The sequence below is a fragment of the Galleria mellonella genome, unplaced genomic scaffold, assembly GCF_026898425.1.
Source record: "Galleria mellonella isolate WM207_F2 unplaced genomic scaffold, CSIRO_AGI_GalMel_v1 utg150, whole genome shotgun sequence".
NCBI lineage: Eukaryota > Metazoa > Arthropoda > Insecta > Lepidoptera > Pyralidae > Galleria > Galleria mellonella.
In genome coordinates, this window is record NW_026442002.1 from 1650009 (window position 1) to 1669582 (window position 19574).

Sequence of the window (19574 nt, forward strand, 5' to 3'; positions counted from 1 at the left end):
ACTTCGTACTGGATTTTTAAGTGCTACTTTCTAACCTGAATAAGGGATTCAGGGGGAGAAGGGATTATTAGTAATGCGAACTACAAATTTACCAGAGGGGGAGACTTTGTACAAAAGTCGTTTGCTATCGTTAAGCAGTTGTGTTTGCATGGCTGTGTTTCGGTTTGAAGGGTGGGATATGGCAGTGAATTTACAGGGTACAGAGACGTAACACTGAACCCTCAGGAATGGCAACGCATGGGAGGTATCATGGGCGAAACAATATACTCTGTTATGTCCATGGTACTGCTCATGTCTATAGGCGACGGTTACCACTTTCCATCAGGTGGGCCGTCAGCTCGTGTGTTCAGCTGGAAGCCATCATGATTAATTCTTATATAATTCACCACGATGGGCCAACTGACCTGTTTTCATCCTCACCTATCATCTCTCACTGGTGCCCCGCCAGCGTATACTGATAGCGCGTAGCTTGGCGGGGTTACTATTTCATTATCATCCATTTAAAAAATACATCCCTCATGCGTTGCTATAGGTATTTATAATAAGCTCGCGCCGCCGTGGCTCGCCCATTCGTGGGCATTCGCGATTATGACGTACAGACGTCAGAATCTAAACTAAAGACAGCTGTGTCCATTGTATGTGACTCACCTGTAGTACGTAATTATATTTATTTATAATAACACACCAATATAACAGAACTTGTTGAAGTATTTTCAATAAGTATAGAATAATACAAAAAGCGGTCTTATTGCTAAGCAGATACAGATAAATATATATTTTATATAACTTAGAATGGCAAACAAGCTGACGGCCCACCTGATGGAAAGTGGTAACCGTCGCCTATAGACATGAGCAGTAACATGGACATAACAGAGTATACTGTAACGCCCATGATACCCCTCATGCGTTGCCATTCCTGAGGACTCAGATGTTATTCCTCTGTACCTTGTAAATTCACGCCATATCCCACCCTTCAAACCGAAACACAGCCATGCAAACACAACTGCTTCACGGTAGAAACACGAATGGGACAGAGGTGCCCAAGCAATCGACTTTTGTACAAAGTCTCCCTCTGATAACAATATCTATAGCAAAAATTATAATTAATTGTAGCATTACAATAAGTCCATGATACCATATACTCGTATCCAAGTTGAATAGCTCAGTCAAAACAAAAAGTTAAATGTAAAATAAACTTTAGAAGAATTAAGTTTGGCTACAGCTTTCGCTTTACATATTCTTGTAAAAACAAACAACTGAAGCAAAATAAAAATTTCATGGAGATAAGGTTTACTCTTTACAGTATGTTAATTGATTCAGTTGATTTTTTTTTAATGGATGATAATGGAATAGTAACGGAGGGAAGGGATTAGCAATGGAGTTTGACAGCCCCATTGCTAGCAATATGCCTTATAAAGTCGACCTCCACTTGATTCCCCCTGGAAACTATCGTGAACAATTCTTGTTGAATTCGTCACGATGGGCTAACTGACATGCTTCATCCTCACCTATCATCCTTCACTGGTGCCCCGCCGGTGTATACCGATAGCGCGGGCGGGGTTACCATTCCATTATCACCCATTAAAAAAAATGGAATGGTATCTATATACGTTGGCGAGGTACCAGTGAGGAATGATAGGTGAGAATTAAAAGGCAGGTCAGTTAGCCCATCCTGATGATCAATTCTGGAATTCAGCACGATAGTTTCCAAGGAGGACCAGGTCGAGGTCGACAGGGTATAATGCTAGCATTGGGACTGCTAGACCGCATTACTAACAATCCCTTTCCTCCCGCCAAATGAACTCGGGCAGCTGTCGGGTTTTTGCAATGATAGGCATGGCCACTGCGTGGTGATGATACTCAGAAAAGTAAGTTAGATTACTTATTTATTTTTATTTATTTAACTCCTTATTGCAATATAAATAAAAATATACAATGACAAGTGAAGAATTCAAGTGAAATACAGTAACATAAATACAGATTAAAATGTAATATTTGGTTTTTTTTTTTTTGTAAAATCCTTACATTAACCAAATCATGTTGGTAAATTCTAAATAACATATTTTGTAAAACTAAAATAATATAAGTCAGATTTGTAAAGAAAGTCTTACATGTAAAGTGTAGCATCAACAAGGACGTACGTGATATTATAATAGCAAAACACAAAAAACTAGACATATATATATACTGTATAATATATTCATATATATTATAACTTTATATTAGATTGAATGAAGTCTTAGGAAAATTTTTAATTACGGTCGGTATCTCCCCATCATTATTACTCCATTAGTTCATCACATAAGCTTTTACTCATATTTTAAGAGGGTCGCTGCTGCCCAACTTTGTACCATGAAATTCTCTCAGTCACCTCTTACGACACCCACGGGATTAGATTAAAATGTGCTCGGCTGAAATGTGGACACGTCGAGAGTTACTTTCACAACGGCAGCAGTCGACGAGTGCCTCCGACTGTCCGACTGTTAATCACAGTCGTGAACAATATTGTAAACAATGAATCCTCAATCGAGCGCATCGTTCTAAACCAACTGTTCGAACCAATTGACAAGTAAACATTATATTTTTCACTAGACAAATAAATACATCTGTTTACGTAAATGCGAGGTATTCGTAAACAACAGATTTCATATAAATATGGGCAGAAAGAGCAATATTCGTTAGTGATCCCAAAAAATGTCCCTCAAGCTGATCGTGTTGGCCGCTCTGGTGAGTTCACTTTAATTATATTAATACTAAACTAACTTCTTAAATTAAATTCTAAACTGAGCTTCTAACCACTAACTTCATATTTTTAGTAATTCTGAATCGTTCCATAAGATTATTGTTGACCCCATATTCATATAGTGGTGAGTTAAACCATTTTTTTAAAATGATTTCCAAAGAAATGGGTCGTTAATACGGAGCTGGTAGCACCACTATATAATAGGCCAGATTGTAAACAACACAGTTACTAATCTTCTTCTCCTCCCCTCTCCCACACCCTTTCTTGGGGAGAGAAAGGATTGTTAGTAATGGGGATTAGTAACGCCATTGCTAGCAATATACCCTATCAGGTCGCCCTCAACGCGGTTTCCACTGGAAACCATCGCGATTAATTGTAGTGGAATTCGTCACGATGGGCTAGCTGACCTGCTTTTATCCTCACCTATCATCCCTCACTGGTGTCTAGCCAGCATATATCGATAACGTAAGCGAGGTTACCATTCCATTATCACCCATTAAAAAAACCCTTTCCCTAGAAACAATTGGATTAAGAACAGGAAGGTGATGACCGTTTTTCTTTGTACAGGTGGCAGTCGTTACCCCATCCCCAACTCCCCTGGTGGGTGCAGGATTAGGAGGAGGACTTAATGCTAACGTAGCAGTTAAGCCGTGGTGGTCCGGATGGTGCCGACACGATGGAAATGCAAGAGTGGGTTTCAAATCCAGCCAGAAGTCTAGCAACGGCGGTTTCCTTAATGACGACTACAAATACCAAAAGGTAAGATTCATAGAAGTTAAGATATAGAGGGAGAAGTACTTCGTGCTTGTCATCGAACGGTTGTGCTTGCTTTGATGTATTTCAATATGAAGGATGGGATATTGCAGTGAAATTATAGGGTACGGAGCCATAACACCATAGTTCTCAGGAATGGCAACGCATAAACGGTGCCATGTGCTTCATAATGTAATCTGTAATATCCAAAGTGTTTTTTATGTTCATATTTGACGGTTACCATTTACTATCAAGTGGACGGTCAGTTTGTTTTCTATATCAAGCTGTATAAAAAAAAAAACTATTATTTTTTATTTTTATAGTTACATGAAATTGTCAATAGACAAAAAATCTACAACACCTCCTACTCTCGTTCCCGTTCTTAATTCGGTTATATATTTTAATATGTTTATTACCTTATAACTGTCGGTTGTAAATCGATTTGGAAAATTCCTTTTTTTTCCTTGAAGCATATAGCAGATTGGTACTATGGAAATTTTATCATATTCGGTCCAATAATTTAGTTTTGAAATCAAAACTATTTCTTTTTTAGGAACACAACCTTAGTATTGTTAATACAGGAAACTCGAGATTTATTTGTCATCTTTTAACCCATGTTTAATAATATACGAAAAGTGCTGAGATTAAAAAAAAAATAATGTAGTTACATGTGCCGTGTGGTCCCGGCGTAGAATAGGCCACCCCTTCCTTTCCCGTAGATGTCGTAACAGGCGACTAAAGGAAGACGAGGAATGGGCAGTAGCGTCCCTCTTAAAACATTCCTAAAAGCCTAACTGCGGTAGCCAAGCGTGGCAACTGCTGGCAAAACTCCCCTTATGTGGAAGGATTATATTCAGCAGTGAAAAGTTAATGGCTGAAATAATAATATGTGAAAAGTTTGTGTGAATGATTGATAAATGGCGGAGAAGTATTTGGAATTTTTTTGTCAAAAGTTACAATATTTTTAATTTTTATTTGCTTTCAGGGCGACAACATCCTTCAACCTTTCGGTAAGACACAGTTTAAAATTTTATATTATTCCATTTAGCTTTTTTGGGCATTAATATATTAATATTTCAATATTACTTGTAGAATATAAAGGGAATCAAATTCTGTTGCTATTATCACAGAGTCACTCTGTAAATGGACTTAGTAAAACATCGATAGACTCAATCAATTAACCTTTTTTTATTTGTCTATTGGATATCATCTGATTGACTCTGAAGAATCTTTAATGCACCCTGTTTGAAGGAACAAATATAATAAATTTAATTAATAGCTAATAAATAATCAATTAATAAGACAATTGCATCGATATATACAAAAATATACGTACAGAGTAAAATTAAAATTGATGTTTTCCCAAAAAACAAACATGGGGCTAAAAATAACAAAAGATTTAGCAGACCATTTTCACGTCGCGTCAAATTAGTAGAACTCAAAAGATTTTGTCACTATTGGACCCAAGCTAGTTTGAGGAAAAATGTTCCGTTTCCCTGGTAGAACGTTCCTTAAAAAAAAAGGATGGTAATGATTTCTATTTCACTTTGCATACAGAATGATTCTGACCACGTGAATAATGACAATTTACAATTGATTAATTTCTTTTTGTTTATTAATTTCCAGGTTACTTGGCTAGGGGAGTGACCAATAATGCCGGCGATGCAAGCTCCATTTTGTCTGGCATCTCTAGTCTGAGTAAGCATTCGTGTTTCTACCGTGAAGCAGTTGTGTTTCCATGTCTGTGTTTCAGTTTGATGGGTGGGATATGGCAGTGAATTTACAGGGTACAGAGGACCTACACCTCAGTCCTCAGGAATAGCAACACATGGGGGTATTATGGACGAAGCAGTATACTCTATTATGTCCATGCTACTGCTCCTGTTTATAGGCGATGGTTACCACTTTCCATCAGCTTGTTTGCCATTCTAAGTTGCATAAAAAATGCAACTTTTAAAATGTCTCATAGTGTTTGAACACTATTATTTAAGACTGCTTTGAAGAATAGAATATAAACAACACAAATTTATTGGAAAATATTCATAAATAAAGACTATTTAAATGTGAATGTATGAATGAACTTCAAATTTTAGTGTTTTTATTAACTTGAACTGTTTTTAATATTTAAAATTACTTTATTTTTCAGAATACCCCGGTAGCTTCGATGACTCCATCGACGTCATGCTCAGGAGTAAGTTATGTTATGTTTGTTCATTTAATATTGATATTTTTTTTATTTTAATTTAATGAACCTATTCCAAAATAATTAAACTTATATATTTAATAAATTATATTTGCTTTATATTTATATAATTAAAATTTCAGATAATTCACTAGTGATGTGAAAAATCGATAACAATTGGTTTGATAAAAAGAAATGTTTTAACTTTTCCATTCCCTTATACATACATTCCATTCCATTATACAAATGACAGATGAATCTGTCGGTAAATACGTTTTCACTATGAGATAGAACAAGACAGCCATAGCGTCTTATTCTTTATCACGCGTGTGGTGACGAAAACATATCTAACGGAAGATTAGATTCCCATTTGACTTGACAGTAGCGTTTGTTACAATTTTTTTTTCTTTTCTAGTGGCTCTTGCGGCAAGGGGCATCATTAATGTTCAAATTCCTGGCCGTGAGTATATCTTTTTTTTTTAGAAATAGAAAATTGGTAATATTATCTGGAAAAGACTATTCTTTTTCTTGGAAAAAAGAAATAAAAGTGGGAAAAGACAGAAAGAATATTATGAGCAAATTCAACTTGTCCTCGATTTGAATATTGAACTGATTTCCAAAAATGCAACAATTTTAAATCTGCTTCCTTCTGAGTATTATTACCACAGTATAATATTAATGTTACGCGAATCTTTGGCACTTCAAATTTTATATATATTTTTTTACATTTCTTCAAAAGAACTCTATTTCTTGGGGAAATCAATCAATCGACTCGTTTATTTTACTTGTTTTTAATACTTATGATAATGACTTTTAATCGACGATAATGATGATCCTACCTGCGCTATCGGTATACACTGGCGGGGCACCAGTGAGGGATAATGGGTGAAGATGAAAAAGCAGGTCCAGTTGGCCATGGTGATGAATTAAACAATAAATAAGTCACGATGGTTTCCAGGGGGAACTGCGTGAAGTTTGACCTGATAGGGTATATTGAGAGCAATGGGGACTAACCTCCCCATCACTGACAATCCCTCCCTCCCACTTATGATAATGACTATGCAATACTAATTTGTATTTTTTTTTTTAATTTCAGTTGGATCAATATTTGGCAACAGTGAGTATATATTTCCAATTTTTTATCTAACTACTAGGCCAATAAGGATATCGTTTGTTTTTGTCATAATAACTGAAAAATCTATAATTATATATAATCATATTAAATTTAAAAAAATAATTGTTCCCGGCGATATATTTAATTTATTTTTCGTCTTCTTTTTACAGGCGCCATGGCTATTGCAAGGATTGTCAACTGTATCGTCGATAAGAGAACAGGTAAACATATTTTATATGCACCTATCATCATCATCATCATCATCATCATCCTGTTAGCCGCTAACCTGTCCACTGCCCACTGGAGGACATAGACTGCCGTAAGGAATAGTCTCAAGCCATTTGCATCCACTGACTCCTATTCTAAACGAAGCATCTAAAATGAAAGTTTGTCAAGTTCTCTCAAGCCCTTTCAATATATTTATATATAGGATAACCGATATATAATATATTCGTTACTTGGCTCATATATAGATATTATAATTCCAACATATAGATATTACTATATCTAATATTACGCATCCCTACTCCGTACTCCGTATTTTCACTGCCATATCTGACCTTTCAAATTAAAACAAAATCGTACAAGCTGCAAACAGCCGCTTCACAGCAGAAACACAGATGGGACAAAGAAAATTCGTATACACTCTCACTCTAATAACTTAATAACATACGTAAAGTTTTATAATAAGTTACTTACAGTTTTTTTATCTTTTTTCCTGTTTCACGCCTCGCAGATCTGACTCCAGCTGTTTGCAATAACAATTACGGATCAAAATGGGGCTGGCCCAAATACACCGGCGGCTACAACAACGCCGAAGACGTGCTCAAGTTCTACGACCTTTTGAAAGTCCGCCCTCAAATTGACGATCTCGTCGGAAAGTATACGAATGGAAGAGGTGTCGGCTCTCTTACAGGTGAGTTTGCCTCATCTCCATCTTGTTATACTTGTGAGTGTGAGAATCGATCTATTAAAGGCCAAGATCTAATAATACTTGCGGCTGAGTGCGAATGACAAAATTGAGGCTGACATTCAGACGTTTTAATTTAAATTAATCTAAATTTTATTCAATTAAATTAAAATTTATTCAACTTAAACTGAAACTAAATTTAAATTAAATTAAAATAAATTTATATTTATAGATAAATTTATATATAATAATTCGTTAGAATACACCATTTAATATAAACATGATAGTATATGCACACCAGTTAAAGATGTACACAGCATTAACTGTACATAATATAACATATAAGAATCATTATAATTACAAACAATTTAATAAAGTAAATTCTTTGTAATTACTTCTAAATTATTAATTTGTAATGATTTGTAATAATTACAAATAATTTAATAAAGTGAATTATTTGTAATTATTACAAAATTGTTACAAAGAAGAGATTGAAGATATTTACACTGTGTTATTGCTTTTAATGTGAGTTAATGGTTTATACTGGAAGATATGGTGTGAATCATGGAAAATATCTATATAATAATATTAAATCCCTTCTGTTTTAGGCACCAACAAAATTATTGTGGAGTTAGTTAACGAATTGGCCCGACTATTCGAAAGTAAGTACTTGACATTTTATATTAGTATTCTCTCTTATATTTAATTAAAGATATTTTTAGCATTTGTTTAGAAATTTGTTTATTTATTTTTTAAACGCTTTTATACATTCACTTTTAATATAAATATTAGAAATTGTAACAAAATTGTACACAGGCGGACTTATCCCTTAAAGGGATTTGTTCCAGTCATAATTGGTAATTGAATAATATAATTGTATGTTAATCTATACTAATTGTTTCAGATAACGACAACAAATGGAGCCGCGACGACTTGGTCACAGCATACGACAAGGGTGAGCGGTGTTCCTCCACTACAATTCTTAATTTCTTACTAATGTTACGAAAATTTATTTATTTATAATTTTGCACATATTACACAAAATAACTGTAATCAAATAACCAACTAGGGAACTTCTGGGATTTCTAACTCAATATTATCTTGTTCAAAGTGACTTATATTTCTTTTTTCCATTTCTTTCCAGTTTCTAGCATGATGGGTCTGCTTGGTAACAGTTATAATGATGGACGTGAGTATTGGAATTTTAATTTATTACTTCTTACCTCTCATATTACAATTATTATAATAATAGTCAATAGACGGATTTATATAAGAGCATAATAGAAGGAAAAATAGAGAGTGAAAGAGGAAAGGGAAGACCAAAGAATAACTACATGGGACAGATAAAGGAAACACTAGGTGTCGTGTCGTGTAGGGAGGTCAAAGATATGGGCTGAAATGGAGCTGGTTGGAGTTAATGTTAAATATTTATTACATAAGTAAACCTTGGTAAAGAAAAAAAAGACCAATTTGTAAATGCTGTGCCACTGCCGGATATAGGTCTCTCCCATGAAAGAGAGTTTTGCCAATAATTTCCACGTTTGGCAAACAAGTTGGCAACCACAGTTAGGCTTTAGTGATGTTTCAAGTCGGACGCTGCTGCCCGCCCTTTACCATTGAGTTACTTTAGTCGCCTCTTACGACACCCACTGGAAAGGAAGGAGTGGCCCATTCTATGCCGGAACCACATTAATAACACTAAATAGGTTTCTTCGATTTTAATCATTCGAATTACTAATCACATCATTCTTTTTGCAGTTGGCGATGATCTTGTGGATTGTAAGTAGTTTAATTGTTTATTTTTAATTAATTAAAACAGTACAGCGTCATTTATGAGAGAAGTAAATTTTCAAACATATTTAAAAAAGAAAATAACAAGTCGTTTGTAAGCCTACATGAATTACATACGTTTACAAACAAGTGAAATATATTTTGGATTGTATACACCTATATATGTAAATAATAATAATACATACATACATTTACCAGAGAGAGCCTTTGTACAAAAGTCCAAGCAAACGCTTGGGCATCTCTGTAACATTCGTGTTTTAACCGTGAAGCAGTTGTGTTTGCATGGTTGTGTTTCGATTTGAAGGGTGAGATATGGCAGTGAATTTACAGGCTACAGAGAAATAACACTTGAGTCCTCAGGAATGGCAACACATGGAAGGTATCATGGGCGAAATAGTATAATCTGTTATGTCCATGGTACTGCTCATATCTATAGGTGACAGTTACCATTTTCCATCAAGTGGACCACCAGCTTATTTGTCATTCTAAGTTGCATAAAAAAAGCATATACAATAACATTCTATTTTCTCTTTCAGCCATGATCGATTATTGTAAAGACGGTTTCAAGTCCCGAGGATACTCTGGTGAGTTTAATGAGTATTCTGTCATATATTTTGCAAAGCAAATATATATCCACCATGGTCGTGGTCTAAATATCTAAACAAACATCTATATTATATAAAAAATAAAAAGAAAGTCTAACATTATCACCAGTGAACATCCAACAGTCTGAACTGATGAATGCATCACCACAGTATATTCTGTGATATCCATGGAGCTGTTCATAGTATCATCACCATCATATCTTAACTGTCAACTAATAAATATAGACCTCCCCCGTAAAGAAAGGTTTTGCCAGTAGTTACTACGCTTGGCAACCGCAGTTAGGCTTTAGTAAGGTTTGAAGAGGAACGCTGCTTCTCGTCTCTCGACTATTACATTCCCTTAGTTGCCTCTTATGACAGCCGCAGGAAACGAAGGAGTGGCCCATTCTTTGCGGGAGCCACACGACTGTTCATGTAGGTGACAGTTAGAAATCTCCACCAGGTGAACCTGTCAGCTATTCCATTATTCATTAAAAAAAAACTCTCTTTCTTCACAAAGTCATTCAAAATTTGATACCCGAAATTAAACACGCATTTCTATCGCTGTCAACACAAATATCTAAATAGTTACAGCAAATGTTAATACAATTTTCTTTTCTTTTTCCAGATTTGGATTCTTTGGGATCGAATATAAGGAAGAGAATATCCGGATGCGGACGCTCCGACTTCAATGGCGCTCTGAGATTGGCATCTGACGCCAACAATAATATCAGTTCCATCGGCGACTCTCGCAATAATTTAGGCATTGACGACGTTAATTATGGAGTTGACAGCGGTTTAGATAGAACGAGCAGTGCCAGTAGTAATGCAGCAAGAGTCGGCGATAGTTCCGACTATAATAGCAGTTCCAAGAGAAGTTCCAGCCACAGTAGCAGTTCCAAGAAAAGTTCCGAGTCTAGTTCCAGCTCAAGTAGCAGTTCCGACGATAGTGCCAGCTCTGATAACAGTTTCGACGCCAGCAGCGCTAGAAATGCAGGGTTTAATAACGAATTCGGAGGAATCGGCGTCTCTCGCAATAATTTAGGTATTGACGACGTTAATGATGGAATTGACAGCGGTTTAGATAGAACGAGCAGTGTCAGTAGTAACGCAGCAAGAGTCGGCGATAGTTCCGACTATGGTAGCAGTTCCAAGAGAAGTTCCAGCCACAGTAGCAGTTCCAAGAAAAGTTCCGAGTCTAGTTCCAGCTCAAGTAGCAGTTCCGACGATAGTGCCAGCTCTGATAACAGTTTTGACGCCAGCAGCGCTAGAAATGCAGAGCTTAATAATGAAATCGGAAGTTCCAACAACGGTTTGAATGTAGAAGAGTGTTAATGATGCCGACTTACTGATTACAGCTCATCATGTAACTAATATTGAAATGTCTTTCATGCAATGATTATTGTGATTTAATTAATTTAATGAAATTAATAATTTTATATCAAAATTCTTGTGATTAATGATTAATTGTTTCGGCTTCTTTTTCAAAATTCCTTTAATAAATGTTGATTGTACTTAATCTTGTGTCTTTGTTTTACTTACCCGCAGTTTTCTTATAATTTTAAGAACTGTCTAGTTTTAATTGTTTTTTTTTTTTTTTTTTTTTTTTTCTGAATGTGTTTGCTGTTGGCCGTGTGTGGCCTTTACAGCTTCACCGGACGCGAATGCAGGGGCGAGTGCTGATGGCACTCCAAGCCCGCGAGAGGGGAGCGACAGAGGTGTCGACTCTTTCTTATGGACTGCGGTGTGTGTGTGCGCCTAAGGGCGCCAGAGTGGCTCGGCCTCGGCTTAGGCCACCGCACTTCGACCCCCGTCGAGGGACGGCGAAGGGTCGGTACGTCTGGGTGGGTGAGATTGCGACGCGGTTGTTATGCGCTCGGGCGCAAACCTGATCGCGCGCGGACCGTGTGTCGCGAGGGTTCTTCGCCCCCGCCGGCGGGGGCGGTGTGTGCGATGTGTGGGTGTGTTTGTAGGGGCTCTTGTCGAGGGTTCCGCGGTAGGTAGGGAGGGAGACGCGTTTGCCGTCGTAGTTGGATCATCGGGGTCCAAGAGTGCGTGCCTCGGGCGACGACGTTTTGGAGCGACGTTCTCTATGGGGGGTTTGTATTTGACCGCTCTTACTATGAGCGGATTTGAATGGGACTCGGCTGAGGCAAAGTAGCGTCGAGACGCTTGCTTCATAAATTGCCTTATAGTGGGTATTTTGAGGTCGCGGTGTAGATCCACGTTGCGCACGTACCACGGGGCGCCCGTGGCCCGTCGCAGAAATTTATTTTGCACCACCTGAAGGGGGTGAAGTAATGAAGGAAGGGCGTGGGCGAAGACGACACTAGCGTACGTCATCACCGGTCTTATACATGCTTTATAGAGCGTCAGCTTTGCGTTAAGCGACAATTGGCTGCGCTTGTTAATAAAGGGATGGAGGCGTCCCAGTATAAAATTGGCCAGGCCTCGGACGCGCTTAAGATGAGATGCGAAACTCAACTTGGAATCTAGTGTCACGCCTAGGTATTTGGCTTCGTTCGTCCAGGGGACGGGCGTGCCAAACAGCTGAATAGAGGCGGGAAGGGATGGTTTTCTTTTGGCCGTGAAAAGCACGGCGGCGCTTTTTCTGGGTTGACTTCGATGCGCCATTTTCTGAACCAGTAGGCCAGCTCGTCCACCGCCCGTTGAAGCCTGTTGGCTGCACAGGCGGCCGACGTGCTGTCCACATATAGGGCTGTATCATCAGCAAAGAGGGCGATTTGCACTCGGGGCTGACGCGGGATGTCGTTGGTGTACAACGAGAAGAGGGTGGGGGAGAGGACAGCGCCTTGAGGGACGCCGGCTCTAATCGGTCGTGCGCTGGAACGCACTCCATTGACGCGATAGCGATATGACCTATTGGACAAGAAGGCTCGTATGATGTGCACGAGCCTGTCTGGCACTCCCATCTTGTGCAGTTTGAAAATCAAGCCGCTGTGCCAGACTTTGTCAAAGGCCTTCGCTACGTCGAGAAACAGGGCACATGTGACCCCGTTGGATTTCAGGTGTCGGGCGTTGAGGACGTGTTCTACTACACGATGTACTTGATGAACAGCTGAGTGCTTGGCTCTAAAGCCGAACTGCTCATCGATCAGGATGCCTTTGGACTGTAGCCAGTCTTTCAGGCGTGCGAGTATTAGCTTCTCATACAGCTTCCCCAGCGAGCTGAGGAGACTGATGGGGCGAAAACTGGTGGGAAGGGACTTATCTTTCCCAGGTTTGGGAAAGCCTACGACATCGGCTTCTTTCCAAGCATCTGGAAAGATGGCATTGGTAATTGCCGCATTGAAGATCGCTACTAGAAGTAGCAGAATGGTTTCTGGCAGACTCTTAAGGAGTCTGTTAGAGATACCGTCGGCACCGGGTGCCTTTCGGTTGGGGGTTCCTTTGATGAGTGTTCGCACCTCATCCAGTGTAACGGGGGGAGTGACTCTACTGGAGGGATCGACAGGATTCGCTCCACCTCGGATTCTACCTTCTCTAGATGATCATCGGGCACCGGAAGGGTACTCGGCATGCATTGGGCCTCTAGGCTGTCTGCTAGGCATTCAGCCTTTTCTTCATCAAATAAGGCCGGACTGTTGTTTGTTCGGACTAAGGGCGGAAGGTCGGAGTAACACTGGTCTGTTTTGAGGGTTTTGGCTACTCGCCAGTACGCGGTATGGCAGGGGGTGAGTTCTTTGGTGAACTTATCCCATCTGTCTCGCCGAAGTTCCGCTATGCGACTCTTTACTTCGCGCTGTAAATCTCGCAGGCGGGTTCGGTTCTCTTCTGAGGGATAGCGGTCATACGCTCGTGTGGCTGCATTCTTAGTGCGCAGCAGAGCACTTACATCATCAGGCAGGTTCCATCTACGGTCGCCCGTATCCGGAACCTCCCTGGAGCAGTCCTTGACTGCCGACTGCAGGTGCTCTGTTAGCGCGTCAATGGCTGTAGTCGTCTCCTCGATAGATTCGACTTCGTCCGGGATGCGGTCCAGTACCGGAGAGTTAGTCGACTCGAGGACTTTCTCGAGCCGGCTCCAGTCCGTGACCGTTTTAAATTGAGGCGCCCCGTCTGCAGGTGGGCCTAGCGAGAATGTGACGGGGCGGTGGTCGGAGATGAGTTCGGCATGGACCTCCATAGAACTCAGCCTTAAGGCTACGTTCTTTAGTAGGGCCATGTCGAGGATGGAGGGCTGATGAGCAGTGTTTGCCGGATAGTGCGTGAAGTGCACTGGGGGAAGGATGTCGAAACCCATGGAGAGCGAAAGGCGTTCCAGGGTGAGACCGTTTGGGTTCGGATAAGCACAGCTCCAAAGGCTGTGCTTGCAATTTAGATCTCCGGCAATAATTACCGAATCCCCCAGGTCCATGAGAGCTTGGAGGTCGGCCCGGAGTAGCTTTTTGGAGGGAGAGAGATATGCCGATGCTATATAGATCGGTCGGTGGTCTGTCATCGCGAGGAGGCATATCGAGGCTTCCATGTTTACGAGCGGAGGCGTGTCGATCGGAATGCACTGAAGGGACCTTCGGTAATAAATTAACGTACCGCCGCCGCGACTGATGCGGTCATTGCGTACGATATTGTAGTTTGCGATTCTTGGACCGCGTGTTGAAGGCTTGAGGAAGGTCTCCTGTAGTAGGAGAACGTCCACCTGATGGACGGTGAGAAACTCACGGACTTCGTCTCTTTGCCCTTGTAGTCCGTTAGCGTTGAAAAACGCTAACTTAACGGACCGAGGTTTGCATCTTTTCGCCCTTAGATCCATAATTAATTGTTAAAATTGAGGATGGCGACTAGTACGCCGATGTGCTCGCAGACGGCTGCGAGTCTTTCTTGTGGGTCGTTGACTGACCTTAATTTGGAGGCCAGGGCCGTAATCTCGCCAGCGTCGATGGAGCTGGCGAGTTTCGCTACCAGTGCGAAGTCGGCTGCGAAGCTTGAGCCTATGTTCGTTCCAGTTTGCGGGGCGGGGCGCGGAGGAGCGGGCGATGCCACAATCTTGGCAAGCGTGGGAGCGGTTGCAGATGGCATGGTGGGTGAGGGGGTCGCCTTGACGACCGGAGGTCGCACCCAAGCATTTTTTGGCGGGGGAGGTGGTGCAGCTGAGGGCTGCGGGATAGTAGGGGGCGCGGGGCGTGCTGCGCGGGGTGCCTGAGCCTTTGTGGCTTTTGCGGAGGCCTTGTTTTGGCCGGGACGGGGAGCGCGGGGACATCCGCGGTAGTTAGCTGTGTGGCCCTGTGTGCCACAGAGTACACAGCTAGGTGGGGTCGGGGTGCCACTCACGCGAGTGCATTGCTTGGTGCCGTGGTCTCCCAGGCACTTGACGCAACGTTCGCGCGCGTAGCAGTTTCGGGCGGAGTGCCCATAATTTTGGCAGCGGTGGCACTGCCCGGGGTAGGTCCGCTTATTTGGCGGTTCTACTGATAGGCCTGAGATCAGGCAGACACTTCGGATGTTGAAGATAGATTTCCCCTCTGGGGAGAGATCTAGTACCACTAGTACCATGTCTAGTGGCGTTTTGGCCCTGCTGCGGTACATCCTGTGTACCTCGTGGACGGGGTAGTTTTGTGAGCGGATATCTGCGAGGATGTCCTGGCAGTCCAGCTCCTTAGGGACGCCGCGTATTACTACGCGCAGTCGTTTCTCCTCCTCGAGGGCATAAGTGTGGTAACCCACACTGTTTGTCCTGAGGAAGGAAGTTAACTGGCGATGATCCGCCGATGTGGGAACCACTACTCTGATTCCTAGTGAGGTTACCCTTGCATGGGTAAAGGATATGCGCTTTTCCTTCAGCGCAGCTGACACCCTGTTCCAGGCTGTCTTGTCCTGGATGATTATAGGAGGAGGAGGCCTCACTTTCCCCGCGTGATCGCGGTCGGTTTTATCGGCGTTAGCCGGAACGGGTGCGCCATCGTTGGCACGTTGGGTTTTAGGCGGGGGAAGATCGCGCGCCCGCTTCGCGCGTTTGGTGCGCTTGGCACCCACAATTTGAAATTCCTCTTCCGAGGAGGAGGCAGTGTCGGAGGAGTCGCCTGTTTCGGCGACGACGTTGGGAGCGTCTAGCTCCATTTCCGTTTCAGAGGAGGGGCGGTTGGGAGCAACCTCCTGAGGGGACATCGGCTCCGGGGTACTCACTAGGTGGTCCCGGGGGGATGGTGGGTTTGAGGACAGCTCGTCGTTGGCCTCCTGAAGGGAGGCCGCCGGCGAGGCAGGGGCGTCGTCATGTATCACATGTGCGCCCCTGCGCTCATCGAAAAATGCCTTTAAGAGGCCAGGACATTTGGCCTTTAAAAAGGCCACGAATTGTGGAATGTCATCCTGGGACAGCGACATGTTGTCCCAGGAAACACTCCTCTTATAAATTAGCAATGCACCCGACTCTTAAGTCTGGTGCCAATACCTAAAAATAATTTAAATTTATAATACGGACAATGCGCTACTATAAAAGTGGACACAAAAAATAAGCCGCTACAAGCCGCGTATATAAGGGCCTGTTGGGACCTGTCCAGGTATGAGTCGCCCTTTATACAAGGATTAGTCACCGGCCGGGCGACGGTTACCCGGCCGCTTTGTGTACAGTTAACCGCCCCGCCGAGTACGGCGGGGGGGTGTGTGCCTATTGTTAATGTAACAATGGAATGTAGTCACCGGAGTGACTTGTGTACCTGTTGCCGATACTTGGCCGGGGTGTCGAAGGCGGCGCGGGTCGCCGGGGAGGAGAGTGCTGGTCTCTGGCACCGGCTCCGGAGCTGGTGCGCTGCGCTTATGGCGCAGTACACCACCCTAACACTTGTTAGTCCGATGCACTAGAGTTCACAACACTAGTTTTAATTGGTTTTAGATTTCAAATATAAACATATAGCGATATAGAGGTGGCTGTGTGGTCCCGGCATAGAATAGGCCAGCTCTTCCTTTCCTGTAGGTGTCGTAAGAGGCGACTAAGGAAGGACAAGGGATAGGCAACAGTATCCCTCTTGAAACATCTCTAAAGCCTAACTGCTGTTGCCAATCTGCCTGCCAAGCATGGCAATTACTGGCAAAACCCTCTAAGGGGGAGGCTTATGTTCAGCAGTGGACAGTTAAAGGCTGATATGATGATGATGAATATAGAGTTAATATGAATGATTGTCAATACGGTTAGGTATTTAGATGTCTAGTATTGGAATCATCACAGATATGAATTAACAGATATGAGTATAGACAGAGTCATTGCAGTAGTAGGTACTGAGGCTAGATACCTTAGTTCTTAGGAATAGTTCTTAAAACTATAAATTTGTTCTGTTGTAATTATTCGAGGTAATTAACGAAACGACTACATTTATATATGTACATTTAATGAAGAAGGTATTTATAATAGAAATAGTACAGACAATAAGTAGAAAAATGTTAACTATGTACTAAAGAATTTAAAAGGCGAGCGATTGAGGTAGAGGGAACGACGGGGAAAATGTATGTTAGAAAAGCATCACTGCCGAATCTGTGCGATCAGTCCGAATAAAAGAGTTCAAATAACTATGTATAATTAAAATACTTGATTATTAAATCTATTTAAATGTACTATATCTAAAATTATTTAGATATAGTACATTTAAATAAATACATTTTTCTTTAAAAAAAAATGTCTGGTACAAAAGGCAAACTTAATACTATATAGCTTTCTCTCCCAATCAACCTTTGGCAAAACAGAAATGTAATTATGCGGTGAAAATATTGAAAATTGTTGTAGGTAAATAAACAATTACACATACGTATCGATATTGACTTACAAATCACAACACCTACACATGGAGAACTACAGCACATTATGATTATATAAATATACATACATGAATACATTAAACAAATATTACTTATGTATGTATACAAATATATAGCATAGAACCATACATACAAATATAAATATACATATGTACTTATAGATTATATACTATAATACCAATAAACAACGATGGAGATCAAAGGTGATGACGATGAAGACGAACACATAATGTTAACAGAGATTTAAAAGAGTAACTGTTGAGTTTCTTGCGGGCTTGTCAGTGATTGGCTATTAAGCAAGACGTAAGATGAAACTGAAGATTTATTATTAATAGTATCTTAGTTTATGACAGCCATTTTACAATAGCTCATCCATTCCATACACTTACAAATTAGACTGTCAATATACACCTACAAAATATTATTTGAACAAATTGTATTATTGTATTAGTACCTTAAATTTTACGGTTTCTTTTTCTTTGTATATTTTGTGCCATTATGCTTTATAGGGAGAAGCATTGCTTATCCTAAAGTACAGGACTTACCTATGTAGGGAGCAGGGTTTCATCTATGTTTTTAACATTTAATATTGTTTGTAACATTTATTTTGAAATAAACTTATTAATATTATTACCTATTGTTTTCTCATTTTTCTTTGTTCGTTTGTTCAATGGTTGTCTGATAAAGACGGTCCAGTGGTTGAGCCGGGATCATTCTCATACAAAATATTTTTGTAATACACTCTGTAAGTATAACGGTATTTTATTAACAGCCAATACCAATTTTAGTTTTAGGAATAGCTTTGGCACTAGAAAGACGAGAGTACTCATTTGACTGCAATTTGAGTTTAAATGTTGAAAAACTCAAAAACCATTTCACTTACTGTACTGAGACTTTGTAATTTTTATTAATATTACTAGTGAAATAAAAATAACTTTTATCTCTTTTACTTATTATTTAAAATCTGGATATACCGACAAAGACAGCGACAGTCATTTGAAGGCTGAAATCCGGTAAGTGTTTGATAAACAAAAATTCTGAAATCTGATAGATGTACCCTTACAATTGATCAAGGGAAACGAAACAAGAACGCTTTATTGCTTAGCACGTCACATGACAATGTTGAACTAGACGCTAATCATCCTAAGAAAAAGCCAAAAACTGTGACTTTTACAATGCTACCAAGTACAGCGTGGATGTGGCTGACCAAAGGTGGCCTTTACAGGTTCTTTTCAATATTTTGGACCTTATACCTTCACTTCAATATTAAAGGAAAGAATTTTTTACTGGGTTTAGCAAATGAACCCAGCGGCAAAGTAGAAATCGAAGCGAGACTTTCTAAAAAGCAAGGGTTCGGCCCTTGCCTGAAAAGTCCACACCTATTTCTCCACCACAAGACACCACAGTCATAATCGATGATTTGACAGCTCCCGCCAACTGGAGTTGGGCAGCTGTTCCATCCTGTGCACAATCTGTTACACCATTTCCTCCAATGCTAGTGATCCTAAAACCAACGAAACTTCAGAAGCGGTCTTCCTAGTGGACGGCTCAAGCGCGAGCTCCAATGAATCCGGCAGATATGGCTCCAGCGATGATATTATCAAAGGCGCCGCGCCTACCGTTTCCTTCTGCGCATTGAAGCGCGCAACTCTTTTAGACAATGTAATTGGAAATGGAATTAATATTAGAATATCAATCTCAACATACGGTCTTAGTTTTTGACCGCTTTA

At 40.7% G+C, this 19574-nt stretch overlaps 1 protein-coding gene across 3 annotated transcripts; it reads left to right on the top strand.

Annotated features, from left to right (window-relative positions):
* Positions 1–1446: 1446 nt before the first annotated feature.
* LOC128200063 (probable serine/threonine-protein kinase DDB_G0283065) lies at positions 1447–11597 on the top strand. 3 transcript variants are annotated; one of them, XM_052892124.1, is made up of 16 exons: positions 2592–2727; positions 3311–3502; positions 4482–4506; positions 5123–5194; positions 5643–5687; positions 6094–6138; positions 6775–6795; positions 6963–7013; positions 7529–7708; positions 8311–8364; positions 8607–8657; positions 8847–8891; positions 9461–9481; positions 10030–10077; positions 10706–10804; positions 10880–11597. In XM_052892124.1, exons 1-16 carry the CDS (start codon positions 2695–2697, stop codon positions 11410–11412), a joined length of 1515 nt encoding a protein of 504 aa, XP_052748084.1. In that variant the 5' UTR covers positions 2592–2694; the 3' UTR covers positions 11413–11597. The 3 variants fall into 3 exon arrangements, with proteins under 3 accessions (XP_052748083.1, XP_052748084.1, XP_052748082.1); XM_052892123.1 differs by lacking the exon at positions 2592–2727 and adding an exon at positions 1447–1868 and having other exon boundaries at positions 10706–11597; XM_052892122.1 differs by having other exon boundaries at positions 10706–11597.
* Positions 11598–19574: the final 7977 nt, after the last annotated feature.

Coding starts and splice junctions, on each gene's coding strand:
- LOC128200063 (XM_052892122.1), top strand. CDS start 2,695: ATGTCCCTCAAGCTGATCGTGTTGGCCGCTCTG. Junction 6,796..6,962: donor TGGATCAATATTTGGCAACA/GTGAGTATATAT, acceptor TTCTTTTTACAG/GCGCCATGGCTATTGCAAGG. Junction 10,078..10,705: donor CAAGTCCCGAGGATACTCTG/GTGAGTTTAATG, acceptor TTCTTTTTCCAG/ATTTGGATTCTTTGGGATCG.